The sequence below is a fragment of the Rhinoderma darwinii genome, chromosome 3 (assembly GCF_050947455.1).
Source record: "Rhinoderma darwinii isolate aRhiDar2 chromosome 3, aRhiDar2.hap1, whole genome shotgun sequence".
NCBI classification, from domain to species: domain Eukaryota; kingdom Metazoa; phylum Chordata; class Amphibia; order Anura; family Rhinodermatidae; genus Rhinoderma; species Rhinoderma darwinii.
In genome coordinates, this window is record NC_134689.1 from 153,703,196 (window position 1) to 153,726,985 (window position 23,790).

At 42.1% G+C, this 23,790-nt stretch overlaps 1 protein-coding gene across 7 annotated transcripts in view; it reads right to left on the reverse strand.

The window, feature by feature from the left end:
- GRIP1 (glutamate receptor interacting protein 1) overlaps positions 1-23,790 on the reverse strand; it is a 472,389-nt gene that overhangs the window by 163,217 nt on the left and 285,382 nt on the right. For all 7 annotated transcript variants that reach the window (XM_075856910.1, XM_075856912.1, XM_075856913.1 and 4 more), the window contains exon 2: positions 13,330-13,410. In XM_075856910.1, coding sequence (XP_075713025.1) covers positions 13,330-13,410 — 81 coding nt within the window. The remainder of the gene's footprint in view (positions 1-13,329; positions 13,411-23,790) is intronic.

Below are 23,790 nucleotides of genomic sequence, written 5' to 3' on the forward strand. Positions count from 1 at the left end.
AAAAAAACTGAAGCAGCAAATTTTGTGAATACCAAAATTTGTGTTAGTTTCAAAACTTTTGGCCAGTGTTGTAGTAGTAAGAACACCCAACTATCCGAGAAGGTAAAATAGCTATCTTGGTACTACTATTGCCACCCAGCCAGAAGCAGGAAAAGCAACTGACCACTGCCTCACAGAAGGGTTTATATAGTGCTGCGTGCCATCAGTTGTAGAGTACTGCACTGCACAAGTAGATCACTAGGGGCTGGGCCAGTTTGTGTGCTATAATTACCACACACTGGGCACTACACTAATAGATCATCAGCTGGACACTATGCCATTTGATTAGGGATGTGTGACAAGATATAAACTTTGGTTTTAAACCAAATACAGATAGAGAACTAAATATGCAGCCAAAACAGCTTATACCATTGTCAAGATGCAAAGATCAAATAGCCCAAGTGTTTAAGAGTACAGGTCCTTCTCAATGAATTAGAATATCATCAAAATGTTAATTTATTTCAGTAATTCAATTCAAAAAGTGAAACTCATATAGATTCATTACACACAGAGTGATCTATTTCCAGCATTCTTTTATTTTAATGTTGATGAGTATGGCTAACCGTTAATGAAAACCCAAAATTTAGTCTCTCAGAAAATTAGAATATTAAATAAGTACAATTTCATAAATGATTTTTAATCCCGAAATGTTGGCCTACTGAAAAGTATGTACAGTATATGCCCTCAATACTTGGTCAGGGCTCCTTTTCCATGAATTACTGAATCAATGCGGCGTGGCGGCGATCAGCCTGTGGCACTGCTGAGGTGTTATGGAATCCCAGGTTGCTTTGATAATGGCCTTCAGCTCGTCTGCATTGTTGGGTCTGGTGTCTCTCCTCTTCCTCTTGACAATACTCCATAGATTCTCTATGGGGTTTAGATCAGGTGAGTTTGCTGGCCAATCAAGCGCAGTGATACTGTGGTCATTAAACCAGGTATTGGTATTTTTGGTAGTGTGGGCAGGTGCCAAGTCCTGCTGGAAAATGAAATCAGCATCTCCATAAAGCTTGTCAGCAGAGGGAAGCATGAAGTGCTCTAAAATTCCCTGGTAGATGGCTGCGTTGACTCTGGACTTGATATAACACAGTGGATCAACACCAGCAGATGACATGGCTCCCCAAACCATCACTGACTGAGGAAACATCAAACTAAGCTGCAAGCAACTTGGATTGATGCCTCTCCACTCTTCCTCCAGACTCTGGGACCTTGATTTCCTAATGAAATGAAAAATGTACTTTCATCTGAAAACAGGACTTTGGACCACTGAACAGACCAGTTATTTTTCTCCTTAGCCCAGGTAAGACGCTTCTGATGTTGTCTCGGGGTCATGAGTGGCTTGACACATGGAATGCGACAGTTGTAGCCCATGTCCTGGATGTGCCTGTGTGTGGTGGCTCTTGAAGCACTGACTCCAGCCGCAGTCCACTCCTTGTGAATCTCTCCCATATTCTTGAACGGCCTTCTCTTGACAATCCTTTCAAGGCTGCGGTTATCCCTATTGATTGTGCAACTTTTTCTACCACACTTTTTCCTTCCTCTCAACTTTCCATTAAAGAGGCTCTGTCACCAGTTTATAACTGCCCTATCTCCTACCTAATCTAATAGGCGCTTTAATGTAGATAACTACTGTTTTTTTTTTAAAAAAAACAACAACTTATTTTTGACCAAGTTATGAACATTTTAAGATTTATGCAAATTTGTTCTTAATGCCCAAATGGTAATTTTTTTACTTTTCACCAAGTGGGCATTGTAAAGAAAAGTGTATGACGCTCACCAATCAACGTCATACATGTCTCTTCATTCCAGCCCAGCTTGATCCACAGCACAGCATGATCTCGCGAGATCACGCTGTGACGTGACTTCCTTCCGCAGGTCTTTCACCGGAGCGACGTCAGAGTGAACAGACATCGCCTCCAGCCGTGCCAGGACGTTTATCTGAATCTGCAGCGGCTGGAAGCGATGTCTGTGCAGTCTTCCATCGCTCCGGTGAAGGACTCGCGGGATGAAGTGACGTCACAGCGTGACCTCGCGAGATCACGCTGTGCTGTGGATCAAGCTGGGCTGAAATCAAGAGAAGTGTATGACGCTGATTGGTCAGCGTCATACACTTTTCCTTACAACGCCCACTTGGTGAAATGTGAAAAAGCACCCATTTGGGCATTAAGAACAAATTTGCATAAATCTTAAAATGTACGTAACTTGGTAAAAAATTAAGTTTTAGATTAGATTAGAGCGTGACACCATGAGTCTACAATCTTGAACTTTTACCCAATATTCTAATTTTCTGAGACACTCAATTTTGGGTTTTCATTAACGGTTAGCCATAATCTTCAACATTAATAGCAAAAAATGCTGGAAATTGATCACTCTGTGTGTAACGAATCTATAGAATATATATCAGTTTCACTTTTTGAATTGAGTTACTGAAATAAATTAACTTTTTGATAATATTCTAATTCATTGAGAAGGACATGTTAGTTTACTTCTGCAACCAATTATTTATATTGCTCCAATGCACCCATGGGTTGATGGGTAAGGCTTATTAAATGACATTTTCATAGTGCCAGGAGCAGATTGTAGACTGATGCACGTCCCTATCAAGTTTCCTATAAGATAATCATGTGGACATACTAAAACTGTATGGGTATGTTCAAATAAAAATCCTTTTACATAACACATGAATACATTTTTTTTAGTAAAATATCAGTATTATATATGCACAATGGAATGGCATACAATTCTCAAACATCTTCTGACCCCTCAACCTTCTGCACCGTATCTAATCTTTCAACAAAGGTTTTACAGGTTATAAAAAGCTGTGAGTACCAGTACTTGTTCATTGTTTTAAATCTGTCACGGCTATGGGGTATGTGTACCCACTAGGCTGCTCCGCTGTAGCTGAGTAGCAGCTGGCCAAACAATAGTCAGAGATAGTCTTTAGAACAAGGGTATTTCGATAGAAGATTCGTCAGACACTTCGCACAGATGGTGAACTATACTCCGACACTAGACTTTCCACTGGAACAAACACAATTACTGGATACGGGGTAAAGGATACGGGAACACAGGATACAGCAAAGGGACAATTTGCAAATGAACATGGGAAGGCACAACAACGCTCAAGCAAGGAGGAAGATGGCAGAGTCCATTTTATAGAGCATGGTGCATAAGGATTGGATATAGACTATTTTACAGGTGCAAGCGCTGGCCCTAGGGGAAACAGCAGAGCAGTGCAGCCGCTTCTGCTGGCGTCTCCGGGAGGGAGATGCCGGCAAACTCCAAGCATCCTGTGGTCGCGACTGCCGGTCAGTATAACACGCCGGCGGTCAGCGACCACGGGCACAACAGTACCCCCCTTACACCCCCTCCTCTTGGGAATTTTGAGAGTAGGAGGCAGCTGAAGCTTATATTTTCCTATTGGCATATCTTTTAATGTGATCAACTGCCTGAAGAATCGCGGACTTGGTTTGCTGCCAGATGTGTAGAAAAGTCGCAAAGGAAGAATTGGCTGCAGGCACTTGAGACAAAACTGGCACAGGGAGAGGAGCTCGTGGATGCTGACTGTATACAATGAAGAATGGAGAAGAAGCAGTAGACTCACTTGTATGATTATTATAAGAGAATTCCGCCCAAGGCAGGAGCTGCACCCAATTGTCATGTTGAACAGAAACAAAATGACAAAGATAATTTTCCAGTATTTGATTGATCCTTTCCACTTGACCATTAGACTGTGGGTGATAAGCAGAAGAAAAGTCTAGCTTCACATCTAACAGACTACATAGGGCCCTCCAGAATTTGGATGTGAACTGTACACCCTGATCAGACAAAATATGGAGGGGTAATCCGTGCAGATGAAAAATATTCTAGATGAACAGTTTTGCCAGACGAGGAAATGTGCCATTTTGAAGAAACGGTCCACCAGTACCCAGACAGTAGTACATCCAGGAAGAAGGTCTGTAACAAAATCCATGGCGATGTGCTGCCAGGGTGCATCAGGCACTGGCAAAGGTTGGAGCAGACCAGCAGGTGTGGAATGGGTAGATTGTTTAAGGCACAGATAGTACAGGAGGAGACATAGTCAAGAACATCTTTAGGTAGCATGGGCCACCAGTAGTGATGAGCAATAAATTCCCGAGTCTCACGGACACCAGAGTGCCCAGCCAGTTTGGAATCATGTCCCCAGTGGAGAATTATTTTCCTGTTAACAAGACAAACACATTTTATTCTAGGGGGAATGTCCTTGATATGTAGAGGGTGTACAGCAATAATCCTGGAATGGACATTTATGTGTTGAGGACTTTCTTCAAAGTCGTCTGTCTCGAATGACCGGGACAGAGCATCAGCCTTAAAGGAAGGGTGTCGCGAAAAAAACATTTTTTAGATAAATTTGCTTTTAGTGCTTTATTAAAAAAAAGTTTATTTATTTGTGCGTTTGTGTTTTACTTTTTTTTTTTCAAACTTTTTCTTCTCTATGGGGGCTGCCATTTTTTTTTTCATCTCTGTATGTGTCTATTAATGACACATACAGACATGGAATACGGCACATACAGCCCCATAGAGAATGCGAACGAGAGCCGTTCCATTCACTATGCTGTACGCCGTCTGTGTGGGAACGGCGCATGCGCCGCTCCCACACAGTCCAAATGGAAGGTCTTCGGCCGAGTGACATCCGGCGCCATTTTCTTGTGGACCAGAAGCCGCGGCCGGACAGTAAGATGACTTCTTCCGGTTGCGGCTTCCGGGCATGTGCTCAGAAGCAAGTGGAGGGAACAGACGGACCGGAGGGAGAGGCGGCGGCAGGAGCAGGTAAGTCATGTTTATGTATGTTTTGTGTTATAACCACTGTATGTAAGCCTACTACACTGTGTATTCGCTCAAAAAATGGCGGCACACAGTGTAGGAGGCTTGAACATTCAATCCCCTCCTTTCTCCTGCCACTAGCCAGGATAAGGGAGGGGGGATTCTGTGAGCTCACTAGAGCGTGTGTGTTTACACCAAATTTGCAGCATAAAGCAATGTGGTTCCTTTACCACATGCCAATGCTGCAATTTTGGGAATTGCTCCCTCTAGTGACAAGTACAGGGAAATGTTATAAATTAGAATCTAATTTATAATATTTCCTGACTTGTGAAAAAATGTAAAAATATTATAACATTGTCTAATCATGTATACACTAACTAACTAAGAAATTTTTTTTTTTTCTCGCGACACATTCCCTTTAATGACTTTGTCTGCAGGGAGAAAGTGGAAAAGGAATCGGAATCTGGCGAAGAACAGGGACCAACTGGCTTGACGAAGATTTAGTCGCTGTGCAGATATGTACGATTTTTGTGATCTGTGAAGATGATGATGGGATGAGCAGCCTCCCCCAGCAGGTGTCTTCACTATTTCAAGGCCAACTTGACAGCGAATAATTCTTGGTCCCCAATGAAGTAGTTGCGCTCAGCAGGAGAGAAGAGTTTGGAGAAGAATCCACATGATCCTGCCTTAGCCTTGGAGTTCATTTGAAACGAGTGTCCCAGCACTGATGGAAGAGGCATCAACCTCCAAGGAAAACGGTCGAGTCACATCAGGATGAAGAACTGAGGCAGAAGTGGAGGCGCTCCTGAGTTTGGAGAATCCCTACTCTGCCTCAAGGGTCCACTCCTTAGCGTTCACTCCTTTCTTGGTAAGAGCGGAAATGGGAGCAGTAAGAAACGAGAAGTTTTGGATGAACGGTCGATAACAATTAGAATTCTCCGTTTATCTCGGAAAGCTTGAAGACGTGGCCACTCCAGGACGGACTTCACCTTTTCTCGATCCATTTGAAGACCATGATCAGGACTAATATAACCCAGGAAGGGCAAGGATTTTTTTCAAATACGCACTTCTTGAGTTTTGCGTATAAGCTATTCCCCCTTGACCGCAACAAGACTTGGCGAACATGCTACCGATGCGTAGTCAGATCAGGTGAGTAGATCAAGATGTCGTCCAGATACACCACCACAAAGACATACAGAGGATCACGGAAGATATCGTTGAAAAATTCTTGGAACACTGCTGGAGCATTACACAGTCCAAAGAGCATTACAAGATACTCGTAGTGACAGTCTTGGGTGTTAAATGCTGTTTTCCATTCATCACCCTTGCAGATACGGATCAGGTTATAGGCCTCGCTAAGATCCAGCTCAGTGAAAACCTTGGCTCCACTAATCTTGTCAAGGAGCTCGGAGATCAGCGGCAAGGGGTACTTTTTTTTTACCGTGATTTGTTTTAACCCACGGTAGTCAATGCACGGTCGAAGTGATCCATACTTTTTCTCCACAAAGAAGAATCCGGCTCTGGCTGGGGAAGTAGACTTCCTGATGAACTCTAGGTTCTCCTTGACATACTCCGACATAGCCCAGGTCTCTGGCAAGAGGAAGCAGCTCAATAGGACAGTCATAGTGGTGATGAGGAGGAAGGACCTCTGCCTCCTTTTTGCTGAAAACATCTGCGTAACTAGCATATTGTGGAGGCAGTCCAGAGAGACACTGAGGCAGAGGAAAAACAACAGGTCGAACCTGAGGCAGACAGCGGTGAAGACATCGGGATTCCTATTGGAGGACCTCTAAGGAATTCCAATCATGGACAGGAAAGTGAAGACATGGCAATCCCAGCAGAAGGGGGTTTATAGCTTTCGATAGGACATAGAAAGTTATTAATTCGGAATGGAGGACTTCTACCTGTAGTCTCAGGGGTTTGGTGATAGACAGGATAGGGTCCGGCAGAGGTTGTCCATCAACAGAAGCGACTGCCAGAGGAACAGTGGCCAAGTGGAGACGGCCTACTAAGTCCTGCTGGATAAAGTTTGCAGCTGCTCCAGAATCCAATTGAGCAGGTACAGAGTGCAATCATTCAGCGGTTTAATGATGAGGTAGATTCACCTAGGATTGTCTCTCCAATGAAGCCTAGATGTTGGAGTTTGCCGGCTTTGCGGGCATTGGCTCAGGAAATGTCCCTTGTGACCGCAGTACAGACACAACCCAGTCGAACCTCAGCGTTGCCGTTCCATGTCGGAAAGTCGGGGGTCTTTCTACGTGCATTGGCTCCTCTCCGGAGGTGCAACAGGACAGGGCAGTAGAGGCCTTTGAAATTTGGGTGCCACTCGGCAAGACCTCTTCTCCCGGCGAACATCCAGAGTGCGATCTTGGATCCTCATATCGATCCGGGTTGCCAGGAGTATTAAAGCATCCAAGGTAGATGGAAGTTCTCGAGCTGCCAGGTCATCATTTATTTGAGAGGCAAGTCCCTGCTAGAAAGTTGCCACTAGGGCCTTGTTATTCCAAGCTTGCTCTGCTGCCAGCATACAAAAGTGGATGGTGTACTCCCCTACTGTTGATTCCCCTTGATTGAGTGTCAGCAGTGAAGCAGCTGCAGAGGATGTTCAGCCCGGTTCTTCGAACACTGTACGGAAAGTCTCTAGAAACAGTGGCAAATCAGCGAATTCTGGAACCTCTCGTTCAAAGATGGGGTTCGGCCATGCCAGTGCTTTGCCTAAGAGGGAGATAATAAAGGGCAACCTTGTCCTCATCAGAGGGGAAGAGATGAGCACGTAACTTGAAGTGGATCGTACACTGGTTGAAGAAGCCTTTACAGGTCTTAGGATACCCGTCGTAGCGAGGAGGTCGATGCAACGAAATTACAGACCCAGGACAGTCAGGAGGGATACCAGGTGGTGGAATAGTGTAAGTATCCAGAGGAGGCACAGAAGGAAGATCCAAATGGGTAATTATGGCGTTTACAGCCTGTAGGAGCTGATCCTGACGTGACGGATGTCCGCTTGCATCATCATCTGGACCATGGCTTTGGGTTGACCAGCGGGATCCATGGCCTGAGCATACTGTCACGGCTATGGGGTATGTGAACCCACTAGACGGCTCTGCTGCAGTGAAGTAGCAGCTGGACAAACAATAGTCCGAGATCATCTTTAGAACAAGAGTAGCTGGATAGAAGATTTGGCAGACACTTGGCGTGGCAGACACTTGGCGTGGCAGACACTTGGCACAGATTGCAAACTCGACTCCGACACTAGACTTCGCACTGGAACAAACACTTACTGGATACGGGATACAGAATAAAGCTAACGAATATGGGAAGACACAACAACGCTCAGGCAATGAGGAAGAGGGTCCATTTTATAGAGCAGTATGCATAGGTATTGGGTAGGGACTATTATACCGGTGAGCTGGCTAGCCCTCTAAGGCCAGGAACGAGCGTGTACACCCTAGGGGAAACTGTGGAGCAGTGCAGCCGCGTGTGCTGGGGAGGGAGACGCCGGCAAACTCCAAGTGTCCCATGGTCATGGGCACAACAAAATCAATTGTGCCTATTCAGAAGTGCCCAAATATATATTTTTTCCTTGCTTTACTGACTATCCAAACCACACAGACACTCACCATAACTGTTTAAAATGACTGTGGTGAACATAAGTTGGCAGTGCAGGGACGGACAGCAGTGATTCAATAGTTTGCCCATACTGCACTGAAAAAATTTGGACCGATAACAAATGCAATATTATGAATGACTAATTCAAAATTTGCAGCCATGGGTGAAAATTGGGATTTGGTCCTACCCAAGTCCATAGTCCAGTTGTGGTTTTAACACATGGACTAAAGAAACCAGGGCCACCGGCAGATTTGTACCCTGCTCATGTTTATCAATGCCATACACACATTACTAGAACAAAATAGACTGTTCATGGTTGGTTACAGGGTCATGGAAGAATTCATAACAATGATGTAGATGTACAATACCCACTACTGAACAGAATAAATCAAATACATATCCCCACATTCATTACTAGGAACAGGTCATTTTGAAGTACGTTTTTTTTCTTGTTAAATGCCGTTGCAGACCTCCACACAAATATTCAAGTTTACCTTAAACCACAGATCCTTCTCGAGAACTCCTTAGGTAGATAAATTAGACATTAGGTTGCAGTGTGTTCTGGACGTGGCTCAATGCTAATATTTGAACATCTACAATATTGCTTTTGACACTTCATGTTTTTTTTCTTTTTAAAAGCCACTGTAAAATCACTCATGCTTTTTCTCGCCGTGTGTAGGGAAAGTGATCAAGTTCCTTCAACAATATCATCCCAAAATACTGCAGATATGACACTCAGTAGAAATAATGAGAACATTGCCTCATGCTAGTGTGTATGCATCTCCTAGCGGACTGACACTGGATGCAAGAACCACTGTAGTCAGATGGAAATATGCCGAGCCTGTGATCTTGTTTGCTATTCAGAAAAGTTTGTTGGATAGAAAAACCGAGCACAAGACTCTAATTTCATGGCAAAAAAGAGAAAGGTCCAGCGATGTGTGGTATAAGTGGGGGAAACTCCGTTTCCACTTTATTGAAGAAAATACACCAACATACAAAGAGATCCGACAGAATGACGGATAACACCAGGAGAATAACGAGCCGTCGCGGTTGATCCGGGCGATATCGAGCACAGGAGTGTGAAGCTGGTGAGCTGGAGGTTTCCTCCCATCCCTTTTTCCCTGTTACAATTACTACTCTAATTTCATGTTATAATTCTGTCCCTCAATGCTGATCTCCACTGCAGTGGGGATATATGGGAATGTTTGTTTCCCCATTAGTATAACTTGATATATGATTTAGCCAATGGCCAGTACGGCTCTCTGAAAAGTATTTAAAACAGAAAAATACCTATTTATCAATCGTTATTGCTTTTTGAAGGTAGACTTTTCCTGCAATATTTTGTCAGTTGCTCTAACAGACTACAACCTGATGCTTACAGTACATATGGACACTCCAGCCGTTCACAGACAGTTGCTGAAGACCAACTGAGAAAAGTATTGAATGTTAGAAACAAAACTTTCTCTTTGGAGAGATTATAAGTGTAGCATAACCTATGGTGAAACTACACTCAAGCTGGTCACATACATGACATTTTTGATGATTTTACCTTTTTGATCCTTTGTGCACTATAGGCAATGCCAGGTGTCTGGCAGCTGCTATCTTTTCCATACTTCCACAGAAATAATATGATCCTTCTGCATGGTAGAGTATCTTATGTCTATGGCAAGCTTTATATATGAGAGATTTGCATCAACAGTAATTCCCTAATATACATTATTCAAATTGGTCTCTTTTACAAGATTCCGTATAACAGAAGTAGTGCAGGACCGCAGTTGGAATTCAAATTATCGAGCAACATTCTGCAACCAACTGAATACATGTAAAGGATCTGCCAGACACAGCTTCTGTGTCGACGCCCGTGGTTAGTCAGTCTGCACCTGCTCCTAAGTCTGATCGAGTGACCCCTCCTTCTACCAATCAGGCTGGGAGGCTGAGGAGTGGGAGAGCCTATCACAGCCTGGCCAGACGGAGCTAGCTCCCGCCCTCTGTCTATTTATACCTTCACTTCCTGCTCCTCCTTTGCCTGTGATTCTGTCTGTTTCCTGGCTCTGCTGCTGCTGCTTGTACTTTTGTCCTCTGCTCCATATAGACCCTTGCTTACTGACTACTCTCCTGCTCTGCGTTTGGTACCTCGTACACTCCTGGTTTGACTCTGCTCGTTCACTACTCTCCTGTTCTGCGTTTGGTACCTCGTACACTCCTGGTTTGACTCGGCTCGTTCACTACTCGTTGCTCACGGTGTTGCCGTGGGCAACTGCCCCGTTCCCCGAGCTTCTGTGTACCCTTGTCTGTTTGTCTGTCGTGCACATAGTGAGCATAGGGACCGTCGCCCAGTTGTACGTCGTCGCCTAGGACGGGCCGTTGCAAGTAGGCAGGGACTGAGTGGCGGGTAGATTAGGGCTCACCTGTCTGTCTCCCTATCCCGGCATTACAATACAGGCTGCTATCTACAACAACCTTTATTTTGTCTTTGGAGAAACAGACCAAGGCTCATGTAGAACCTCTAGTTTCTACAGACAGAGCGGCAGTAAACCTGCAATTTTTTGGGATATTGCTTCAGCTCATAAAGAAAGCCATGTGGATAATTGAATTTATTTATATATAAGTCCACCGTCCAGCAGCACAAACATAAATAACGGATGGGTGCACGCCTTCGGAACCCGATTTTCATTCCAAATCTTCCAATATATGTCCAAGAATAGGCAGCACTCCAACTCAAAGTGAAAAAATAGTATATTTAATTGCCCTCATGCAATGTTTCGGCTCTATTTGAGGGCGATTAAATATACTATTTTTTCACTTTGAGTTGGAGTGCTGCCTATTCTTGGAGATATATATATATTTAGAGCTCCATCAACTTCAGTAGCACTTTACACGGCACAAAAGACAGTTTGGTACAGACACAGAAAGCAGTGTTTACAAGATACAGAAGGTAGGAGCCCTGTCCATATGAGCTCACAGTATATAAGGGTTAGGAAAAAGATATAAAAGGTAAGGCAATAGAGTAAGCAGCTCTAAACACATCAGACAAAGCTGGAATTATTGTAATACAGTTTTGGGGGGACACTTTAGGCCAGGTTTTTTGCTCATCAGAAGAGTTACGTTTTCAGTCAGTGTTTGAAGGTTTTGAGGGATGAAGAATGTCGATTGGAACGAGAGAGATAAAGTTCTAGAAGAGAGTGGAGGCACAAGAGAAGGTTTGTATGCGTGAACTTGAGGAGGGGATTAGAGTGGTAGTGAGGAAGTTGTCATTGGCATAGTGGAGGTTGCGTGGGGTAGTGCCTGTGAATTAGAAAAGAAATGTAGGAGTGCATAGAACTAGATAGGGGTTTGAGTAGCCAGTGGAGGGTCTGACAGAGGGATGAGGAATGGGAGGATAGGTAGATTAGTCATGCAGCAGGATAGATTGAAGAGTGGTTAGTTTGTATGTTGGTAGTAAGCCGGAAAAGGAGAGTGTTACAGTACTCTAGCTGGGGTACTATAAATTTGTATACTAACATTTTCATAGTCTGCTGTGTGGAGGAAGGAACGGATACAGGATTTGTTCTTGAGTTAAAGACTGCAAAAGGTAGTGAGAGTGTGGATGTGAGGCTTATATGTGAGGGTCAAATGTTATCCCTAAGCAAAACCCTTGTACAGGGTGTGATAGTGGGGAAATGTTAATAGATAAGGATATCTTGTCCACGTTTAGTTTCAGGAAGCAGGAAGGCATAAAAGAGGAGATGGCTGACAGATCGTCAGGGACACGAGCGGGTAGATGTCTTGGTTGTAGCAGAGAGATAGATTTAAGCTGTTGCTCTATATAGGCAATTGCGGTTAATGTAATTTCCATAGTGCATACGTGGTGGTTAACCTAAACTTTATTGGTCTGGTATGCGCAATCTACAATAAAAGCGGAGTAACAAATGTTTAGGCTTTACTAACATGCAGTGATCATAAGTGACACAATCTATTATAATTGCCCAGAGCTGCCCTCATAATTCTGCCATTCTGCTATTGGAACAAGTTCAAAAGCTTGCTGACCGACACCTCCTTAGAAGCTTAGCTGAGCTCTTCCAAGATAATGTTCTCTTCTGCATTGCATTCTAGATACGTAAGCTTGTCCTACATAAAATTATATTTATAAATTGTGCCGCACTTAGATAATAACTTTAATTGAACCATTATAAGACAGACTGTTCATCCTAAATGGTGCTGTTGCTGCCTATAGCGATGTGGCTGCTTACCAGCAGGGTGCATGTCAGGAAATGAGGATTCTTCTGTAGTCATTCAGAGAATGTACTGTACTGTTTTACACCATTCACTTGTTACAAGCAACATAGTGACAGACTGGCGGCAGAGAATACCAGCTGGGTGTAAGTTTACAACTAGCACTGCAAAATATTTTTAAGACTATATTTCAGCCGCAACATTTTACAGCAAATCTTTAGAGGCCATCTCTCAGCAGCAGTATAGTCAATTAGAGGCAGAGTCTATCACGCGCTGCCGCTTTAATCTTCTTCTGCTTTTTCACACTCATTAGAGCAGACAGATTTAAGCCCAGAACAGCTATTTCACTAAGTGTGTCTCGCAGAAGAAACTGTAAATATAAAAAAAAATGCCTTACTTCACACGCGCAGCCGTGATTACTCGCACCTCTAAGTCGAACAGTCAAGTGCATCTGTAATTCTTGTTTCTAGCGTGGGCACCATTTATGAAAACTAGCAAGGACAAAGAGTCAAGAAGTTGCCCACAGCAACCAGATTCCCGGTGTTGTTTTTAGAGTAGATGTTTGGAAACTAAAGCCTAGTGCTATGGGCAACTCCTCCACATTTTATCTGCTCTAGCGGTCATAAATCAGGGCTCATTGTCCACAAGATAACATTATACAGTAGTACCTACCGGTGATGCTCTGTCTTCTAACAGCCAATGAACCGTCTGGCGCTTTTGTCTGGGAAGCAGACTTTGTATAAGGACCTTCATCTGTGAACAAAACAAAATCACACAATGACTAGGTTGCAACTGAAGAATAAAGAAATTCTTACGTTTCTTACAAACGTGAAATGTGACATAGAAGCCAAGTGCGCATCATTAAATGAATTGCTGCATTTATTCTGACATCTGTACACCATCGTGTAATAGTTTTGTCTGGCAAGGAACTGCGAGAACATACCGCTAAATGGCATGTAATTGAGACAGCTTTATTTATCTTAAATTGTGTGTGAATAATAGAACATAAAGCATATATAATATGACAGGAATCAAAGCGATCTACTAAACAACCAGGTTTTTTTGTAGCTCACATATTCTGAATTTAACATATACTGGAGGGTAGACATATGGGCAAAATTAAAGAAGCACTCCGGCAATTTTTTTTTCCTTTTGCACACATCATGCTAATTTTTCCCAGCTTAGTATTTTGAACACTTTCATTACGGGCAGCTGTGTCATGTGAACTAAGCCTGACCACCAAAATACACCATGCTCTGGTGTGTAGACAAGATGTCAGTCTATTTTGTGTGTCTTATTTCCTGTGAACTACAGGATTAGATCATCTATCAAATTCCCCCTGGGAGCTCCGAGATCCCTACCAGCTCTACCCTCCTTGTTCCTACGTATGACCCTCCATTCATATAGTACTGCTGAAAAGATAATTTCTTCCCTATCTAAGGGAGCAGGAGTGCAGTGATATAATAGATACAATGATTAGCTGCAGAGTTGCAGAATTATAAAACTCCCCTGACTTGCACTGAATGCCTATACTATCTGTGTGTGCTGTGTGCAGAGTGTCCAGTATATTTCTATGAGATGCTGTTCCTCACGGTCTCCTGTGTAAAAACAGACATGGAGAAACCTATTAGAAGTAGAATACAGAAGAGACAGGCTGAAGCTACATTATGTAGGAATACATTGAAAGTCTTCAGTTAGGGGACAGAAGTTCTGTCACTGATCTATCACTTGCTGCACTTAGATAGTACTCAGTGCAGAGCAAGTGCAGTGTGAGGAGAGTCCATCCCCTCTGCACAACCAGAAGCATCATGGGAAATGTAGGCTGCATTAGGGAAAGCATATCAGTGCTGATGAAAGAACCATGATGGCAGACAACCCATAAATAACACATTACCTAAAACAGGTATACACAAGGCAAACACAAGAGCCTCTACATCAGTGTTTCCCAACAAGGGTGCCGCGAGAACCGTCCAGGGGTGCCACGACACTCCACTTATCCACTGCAAAAAAAAAGATCCGCCCCGACGATTACTACAACTATGCTACATGTACCGTGCACCACTTCCTACTAGAAGAGTCTGACGCCGTGTGAACATACCCTAAGAGTGTAGTACTTGTCTTTAGCCTTTTTTTTGTTGTTTTGTAAACAATTTTTGGTTGGGGCGCCCTGAGGAAATTTTTTTTTCCAGGGGTGCCTCGAGCCTGAAAAGTTTGGGAAACTCTGCTCTACATTATTCTTTAATAAAAGCCTATGCTGCACTTTATAGGCAAAAAAAAATAGCTTGAGTGTTTTTTAACTCCTTAACGACTGCCCACCGTCTTTTGACAGCAGGCGGTGCAGGTGCTTAGTCTACAGCGACGTCTTTTGGTGTCGCTGTAGATTAGGCTGATGAGCGCTCCTGTGAGCGCTCATCCTCTAAGCAGGAGCTGTAACTAACAGCTCCTGATCTTAGAGCAGCCTGCTGAATACAGCGGGGGTTGGAAAATATTCGGACCCCAGCTGTTTAACCCTTTGATCGCCGCGGTCCGTGACCGCGGCAAGATCAAAGGGAACTTCCCGCTTTGATCTAGTCATCGGAAACCCGGTGATGTGATCAAACACCAGGGAATCCCTCTGCAGTCAGCCCTGGGGACCTACAAAGGACCCCAGGGCTGTCTGTTCAGTAAGCCTGCTGTTCTAGCACACTATGTGCTGCCCTAACAGCAGCCTGTGTCATAGTGACACAGTATGATGTATTAGCATACAGGAGTATGCGAATACATTACAAGTAAAAAATAAACCGTAATAACCTGAAGAATTAATCTAATGTGTTATTTAGCGTGAAACATAAACGGGATAAAGAATAAACAAGAAAAACAATGTAGAGAATCGCTTCTTCTTAATACTCACGCCGTAAAAACATTTTTTCTCTACCTCCAAACTATGAAAAAAATAATAAAATTTCTCCCACATAACACAAGGCCTCATACGGCCACGTTAATGGAAAAAATAAAAACATTATGGCGGCTGAAATGCAGAGAGGTAAAAACTGAAAAATGTAGCTGGTCATTAAGACCTATTCAGGCCCGGTCATTAAGGGGTTAAATACATTGGGCCATCTAAAGATAGGAAATTATTCTTAGGACTGCCTGCACTATACCCACTGCCTGCCATACAGAGCTTGTCCACCTAATTGTAAAAAGTTATCCAGTCCAGTCGTGCCAGTGGTGGGCTGAAAGTCGGAGTCTGGGGTGGTTTGTGCTGGACATCATGGACCCCATTACTTAGTAAGAACCTGGACCTAGTGGCAAATTCTGTAGTGAGCCAGTCCAACACTAGGTGAACACAGAAGGTAACTTCTGCGCTGATCCACAATGCACGACTGGTAGATTTTAATAGAAGGCGAGAGATAGATGTATTTTTAACTGGAAAATAATGAGAGCTAAATATATACTGTATCAAAAGTCAATTTCCACAGTGAAAAAAGAAGGTAAAAAGAAAGAAGGGGTTGACAATTTACAGTCCTATTATAACCGTACATATAGATATGTAATATAAATGGACCAAAAAGGAATTTAAAAAGAACAGGTAATATAAAGAATTAAGAAATAGGGATTTTTGTAATTACTTGGACAATTAATGTTAGGCATGGGAAGATATGGGAAGCTTTTTAGAGACTTTCCTTGCAATTTAGAGGCACGCAAGCTTTTCTTTCACTCCCATGAGATATGAAACCACTTCTGGCCTGGCATTCCTTTGGATTCGGCTAATACGCTTTGAAGACTGCACTCTGCCCTTTTGTTTCCTCTAAGTCTAATGTTCCAAGAAATGCATTATTATACCATTATTAATATTAAAAAACAATCATAACAAAGATAGTCTTGGGGTCCCCTCAATTTTGTGGACAACCTTAGTAACAATGCAATTAAAAATCAAAGTTTAATTGCAAAATTACAGTAAAAAAGCTGCAACTGATGAAAGGTAATTAACATTGTTCACATGGCTGCTGCAGTAAAATACTGCAGCAGCAAAAATGGCAACAAATTACTATGAATGAACTTGGCACAACACCCGGTAATCTGGCACAAACATAAAGGAATTAGTAATTTTTTAGGTTCGTAGTTTTGCAGTCATTTTGAAGAGGTTGACACTACATATTGACAATTTGTATGACGTGTTAATATTCCGTCTGTTGCAGTATTCATCAAAACTAAACACAAGACTATAACGAAACAGAGTTAGATTGGAGTGAAACAGGACTCTGAGATTATATCAGCTAAGGCTATGTTCGTTCCGACGTTCCGTCGGAACGGAGCCCAGACTGACACAAACTAGTCGACTACGGTATTCATGCCGTCACGACGACGGAACCCTTGCACAATGGAGATAAACTGAAACCATTGGCACCGGATCCGTCACCATTGAAATCAATGGTGATGGAAACGGAAACCTACAGTGAAGGAAATAAGTATTTGATCCCTTGCTGATTTTGTACGTTTGCCCACTGTCAAAGACATGAACAGTCTAGAATGTTTAGGCTAGGTTAATTTTACCAGTGAGAGATAGATTATATTAAAAAAAAACCTGAAAATCACATTGTCAAAATTATATATATTTATTTGCATTGTGCAAAGAGAAATAAGTATTTGATCCCCTACCAACCATTAAGAGTTCAGCCTCCTCCAGACCAGTTACACGCTCCAAATCAACTTGGTGCTAAGACAGCTGTCTTAAATGGTCACCTGTATAAAAGACTCCTGTCCACAGACTCAATTAATCAGTCTGACTCTAACCTCTACAACATGGGCAAGACCAAAGAGCTTTCTAAGGATGTCAGGGACAAGATCATAGACCTGCACAAGGCTGGAATTGGCTACAAAACCATAAGTAAGACGCTGGGTGAGAAGGAGACAACTGTTGGTGCAATAGTAAGAAAATGTAAGACATACAAAATGACTGTCAATCAACATTGATCTGGGACTCCATGCAAAATCTCACCTCGTGAGGTATCCTTGATCCTGAGGAAGGTGAGAGCTCAGCCGAAAACTACACGGGGGGAACTTGTTAATGATCTCAAGGCAGCTGGGACCACAGTCACCAAGAAAACCATTGGTAACACATTACACCGTAATGGATTAAAATCCTGCAGTGCCCGCAAGGTCCCCCTGCTCAAGAAGGCACATGTACAGGCCCGTCTGAAGTTTGCAAATGAACGTCTGGATGATTCTGAGAGTGATTGGGAGAAGGTGCTGTGGTCAGATGAGTTAAAATTGAGCTCTTTGGCATTAACTCAACTTGCCGTGTTTGGAGGAAGAAAAATGCTGCCTATGACCCAAAGAACAATGTCCCCACTGTCAAGCATGGAGGTGGAAACATTATGTTTTGGGGGTGTTTCTCTGCTAAGGGCACAGGACTACTTCACTGCATCAATGGGAGAATGGATGGAGCCATGTACCGTCAAATCCTGAGTGACAACCTCCTTCCCTCCACCAGGACATTAAAAATGGCTCGTGGCTGGGTCTTCCAGCACGACAATGACCCGAAACATACAGCCAAGGCAACAAAGGAGTGGCTCAAAAAGAAGCACATTAAGGTCATGGAGTGGCCTAGCCAGTCTCCAGACCTTAATCCCATCGAAAACTTATGGAGGGAGCTGAAGATCCGAGTTGCCAAGCGACAGCCTCGAAATCTTAATGATTTATAGATGATCTGCAAAGAGGAGTGGGCCAAAATTCCATCTAACATGTGTGCAAACCTCATCATCAACTAAAAAAAACATCTGACTGCTGTGCTTGCCAACAAGGGTTTTGCCACCAAGTATTAAGTCTTATTTCTCTGTGCACAATGCAAATAAATATATATAATTTTGAGAATGTGATTTTCTGTTTTTTTTGTAAATATAATCTCTCACTGGTAAAATTAACCTAGCCTAAAAATTCTAGACTGTTCATGTCTTTGACAGTGGGCAAACTTACAAAATCAGCAAGGGATCAAATACTTATTTCCTTCACTGTATGTTTTCAGTTTGTGCCAGTCAGGGCTCCCTTCCGATGGAAAGCTCCGACAGAACGTCGGAACAGAGCCCTGACGCAGATGTGAACGAAGCCTAAGAAAAAAAAAAAAAAAAAAAAAGGGAGGAAAAAAGAGTTACATTGCCTCCACTAGAAACATGTTGTTATTGATACCTTCAACTCTGTTTGTAGTATCCCAAAATATCCCCCAACATTCCTCAGACCTGCTTCTGTTTGGAGCTTGTGTTTTCTTACACGATAAGCTACAAACTGAACAGAGCTTCACACTCCAGTTAAAACTTTGGATTCACTTATACTTGTTAGGCTCTGTAATATATTTGTAATATTTTCATAAATGAGTTTGGCATAGTCCTAAGATATGCAATAAAAGTGTGATCAACAAGTGCCCGACCGGTTGGATCTCTATGATTATAAGAGCGCTGAGAATAAACATTGTAGGCCATTTATAAATGTGTCACAAGTGAAAAAGGGCCATAAGAGAATCCTGAATACTATAGCTGGTGTCTCTTTTTAGAGCAGTCTTTAAAGGGGTTGTCCAGTTTAGAAAACCCATTTTCATATACCCTGTTAGGACTCCCACTATTATCCCATAATTCCCTATGTTCAGGATTCTCTTTTCTTGGCCAGAGAGGAGAGCAGTCACAAAGAGCAGCTCTCGCTCTGGAGGATCTGTCCTGTACTGCATTAAACACACACCCCATTAAAAAGGGACTATGTAATGCTTAATATTCTCCGTAGTGGCGTTGCAGGAAAATTTAACAATTACTGCCAACTTGATCGCCGGGAGTTCCATCAAGGGGACACTTTGGGATCAGCTTATTATCAAGTAGGGATTGCATGAAAGCAGAAAACCCCTTTTTTGACAACACTATTTTTTTGCATTGGATCTTAGAAACTGAGAACTGGTCAACTTATTAAATGCAGTTATAAGGTCTTCAGTCTTTAGTGCAACAGACATTTTTCATGAAACCTTCTACATTATAATAAATATATCAAAGACATTGCTCGAATTATTAATAGGCAGATTTATCGATACCTTTGCGGGTATTACATTAAAACTCTTTGTGAACTGCCTGTAACATCTGACTGTCAGAGATATTTCCATGATCGTGACCTTCCACTTCCACATGAACCATGGATACAACATATTTGACGGCTCTATAATTTATCATCTCTGGTTGCATCCATAGATCCCACGCAGAGGAATGTCAAGTAAACAGCTTCTAGCACATACATGTAAACAGACCTTAGGCTATGTTTAGACAACTGATATATCCATAGGAAAAATATGTTGCTGATTTTGTCAAGAATCTGTAGCAGAAATCTGAAGCTGAACCTCGGATTTATGCTGCAGTTTAACAGTTGGACGGCTGCGGATCTGCATGCAAATTAGCCCCATTCAATAAGGCTAATCTGCTTGTGGCTACCCGACGCGGTTTGTATGCAGATTTTGCAATACCGTGCACAGAAAAGTCTGCCTTGTGTAGACCATAGGGCGATATCTTATTAAAATCAATGTAATGCTTTTTGTTGGTGATTTCCCGTGTATTTAGGCATGGTTTCCACCCTGATATATGCGTGCAAACCCGCTGTGTGAACATGCCAGGATCACAAACTCAGTTTTGGCTCCGGTTTTTTTTTAAGCCAAAGCCAGACGTAGATCCAAAATAAAGGAAAGGTAGATAAAAAGGTAATATATAGAAGACTGATATATCTCTTTTTTCTTGTGTCTGCTAAAAAAAACAACTGAGCCAAAAACTGCACCAAAACTGTGTGTGTGATTGTGTCTGTCACAAAAACCCATAGATACAAAACTCATTCCTTTTCCTCATCCCAATTAGACTAAAGTAAGAGGTGCGCTATTTTCTTAATGGACTAGAAGGGAAGCCGTCATAGGCACCACTGACAATGTTTTTGTTTGGGTAGCTCAAAATTCACTTCACTCACCCATACACCACAATGGTCAAAACGTGTCATATCCAGATCCAACCCTAGAACTTCAGTCTTTAGGTCTCCAGATGACTAGTTATAGATTATGTAAGTACAATATAGAAACACTGGGTGTAGTTTACTTATCAGAGGACATCACAAAGGTACAAAGATATCTACAGCAACACTAGGCCATTAACGGTTTTTTTTATCAAAATTAATATAATTAATCTTTTTGGCAGATGACAACGGATGATCTATAGTGGTAAGTGAAATTGAAAGGGTTATCAGGGACTTTTCAAAATCTGCAGTAGGGCATGGGAGGGTATAGAATAGTAAATTATCATGTACTCCCCACCTGAAATTCCCACTGCTCCAGCGCTAAGGCCCCATCTTCTGTCGTTCTGGTCCCAGGATCACCTGCAGTGGTCACATGTTGTTCATAGGTCACGTGCCGCTGCAGTATACCGGCAAGCGACCGATATACGGCACGAGACCATCATAGGGGTTCCGGTATCAGAGCGGTGGCGAACCTTAGCGCTGGAGTGGGGATCATTTTAGGTGACGAGTACCTGATCATTTAATATTTTATACTATTCCCTGTACTACTGAAGATTTTTAAAAGTCAAAGATAACCCCTTTAACCAGCACAATGTATGACCAAAAAGGACCACGATCCTTAAAATTATAGTTATGCTTAGCAGCAATAATCTAGTATGAAAGTCTAGGTAATTATCACGATTGTCACGATCATTTCTTTTTTAGGCTCTTTTTTTTCTGGCAGGGGTTCTGATATTTTTGACAAGAATAGTGTAGTAGGCGACGTTATTCTTGGCATAAAAAATACTGGAACCCTCACAGAAACAATAGGATCTGTCAGGATTTGTTGGGATTTGTTTGATTAACAATCCGTCATAGCGATCATGGCTCCGTTATGAACAGAGCCTTAGGGTGCAGCCACATATTTGTTTTTTGAAGTTTGCCTTTTGTTAAGAAAAAAAACTAAATTCATTATGACGCATCAGTTGACGAATACTATTAATTTTCTTTTAGATTCAAACGGATACAAAGTAGCATTAGTTCTGCTGAATTTCCACCATGATCATTTTTTCTTACAGGATAAGGTATCAATATTTTTTTTTAATCACTGAGGTTTATGGGTTAAGGATTAAAAAAAAATGATGGAAATGGATGTCAACTTGTCAGTTTAGATTACTTACAGAATAGTAAAATTGTGAACCTAGCCTTAGAAAGGATCAGCAATGTATTTTCAGCAAGACTCCCTACTGCCATTAACCCTTCAAAAAGAACCTATAAACTTTTTTGAGCAAAGATACCAAACATGTAGACACTTCTATAAGCATGCCTTTTATAAAGCTGCAAGCAAACATAACATTAAGGTATACTTTGCCTTGGCGACAACAATGTTCCATCTGCCAAAAGTGTAATAAGCGTAATATCTGTGATAAATCCTACGTAGGAAGCTTACCAGTTTCCAGTGGGATACCCTGATTAAAGCCGCAGAGGAGGGCCATCACTAGCCCAATGCTACACAACGCCAACTGTTAAAATCCAGATGTTCGATCAATTCAGAATTGTCCTGTTCTGGCCTTCTTCCATTAAGCGGAAACTATAAATGCCTCTGCCCCATTTTGCATATGTTAATCCATAGCCTGGAGAAGTCCATAGTGACTTTTAGAGGGAATGTGTGTCAAGTTGAAATATTGCGTTAGGTTGCGGGTCCCCTTAGAAATCAGCAGAGCAGCAGAATGCTTTATGTCTGGCTGTAACCCTGCTCAGAGCCTGGGCTGCACAAACTAGTTTTAATTTAGCTCCTGGTCTCAGCATGCAGATCCTTGGCAGCTGTAACACATATCCATTGCTGCATTGATATTTCTCCTCCCCCTCTCATCTCACAGCAGATTAATACTTGCACGCTGACAAAACTGAGTAGATACGAAGGTATAGAACGTATACTAAACCATGATCTATTTGTTACTGTTCATTTTACATGTAGACCTGGTTGTGGAGGGGGGTATCAATAAACTAACAGGACATTCGAGGTGCCCATCTAAAATCGCTGACCCCATAAAATACCCAAAAACATAGCATTTTCTTCCAGAAAAGGGTTAATGCCGTTGTTTTGATCCAGCAATAGAGCCGCACAGAATACAGCTTTTAGGTGGCAATAAAATACAAGCATTAGCTGCTGCGACAGTCAATGACTGAACGCCACAAATCTCCTTTGCTGCTGCAATATTAGTGTCATCTTTATGGTCGACTTTTCCCCTATTGCAGTAGGCTCTTCCTAAAACAAAGCTTGGACATATACAATTTAGCACAAATGTAAATCCTAGATATTACCTGAATTTTTAATGTGCCTGCAAACAATGCCAGAGACAGATACAGCATAAAACACGGGTGGCAGAAAAACAGTACAAGTAATATGTGTTCAGGGAAAAGGCTATAACTAAGTAAGTGAATGAATCTTTTACGGATGGATCACTATGGATCTCTACCTATACACACACACACACACACACACACACACACACACTTCCCAAATCTTGGTGGATAGTTATATATACTATGAATCTTTCCTGGTCATAACATGTTACATCCAATATCTAGCCCCTAATACGCAATGGTATATACAGTATAATTTTGTCTGCGTTCTACAATGTTCATGGCTGATTTACTAAGTCCTATTCTACACCACAACACCTACATATTACTACTGTGTGTTCCCCTCTCTAAGCAGCAAAATATTAACAGTCCTCAATGTAGGACACCTTTACAAAGAAAAAAAGACTTTCTCAAAACTCTAGTTTCTCACATAAAGCTATCAGATAAGGATGTACAAAATGAAAAGTTATCTAGCAAACCAGTGAGTTAGTCTAAGATCCAAACATCTGCTAGAATTTGGTCTACTGAGGATCATATCTATGTACCAATCCAACATTCTCCTAAGTACATGCTTCACAACATTTATGTGCCATTTCCTATAATGAAGCCATAAAACTGTAGATGAATTGGTTATTATTATTAACACATTGTATTATCACAGTAGATCATAGCAGCAAACCACTCAATCACTTGCCATGACATTCCTAAAATGAAGATAGAGTCTTGAAAAAAACACAGCAGTTTTTTTCTCACTTCAACTTAAAACACTAGCTGTTTTTTGTCTTT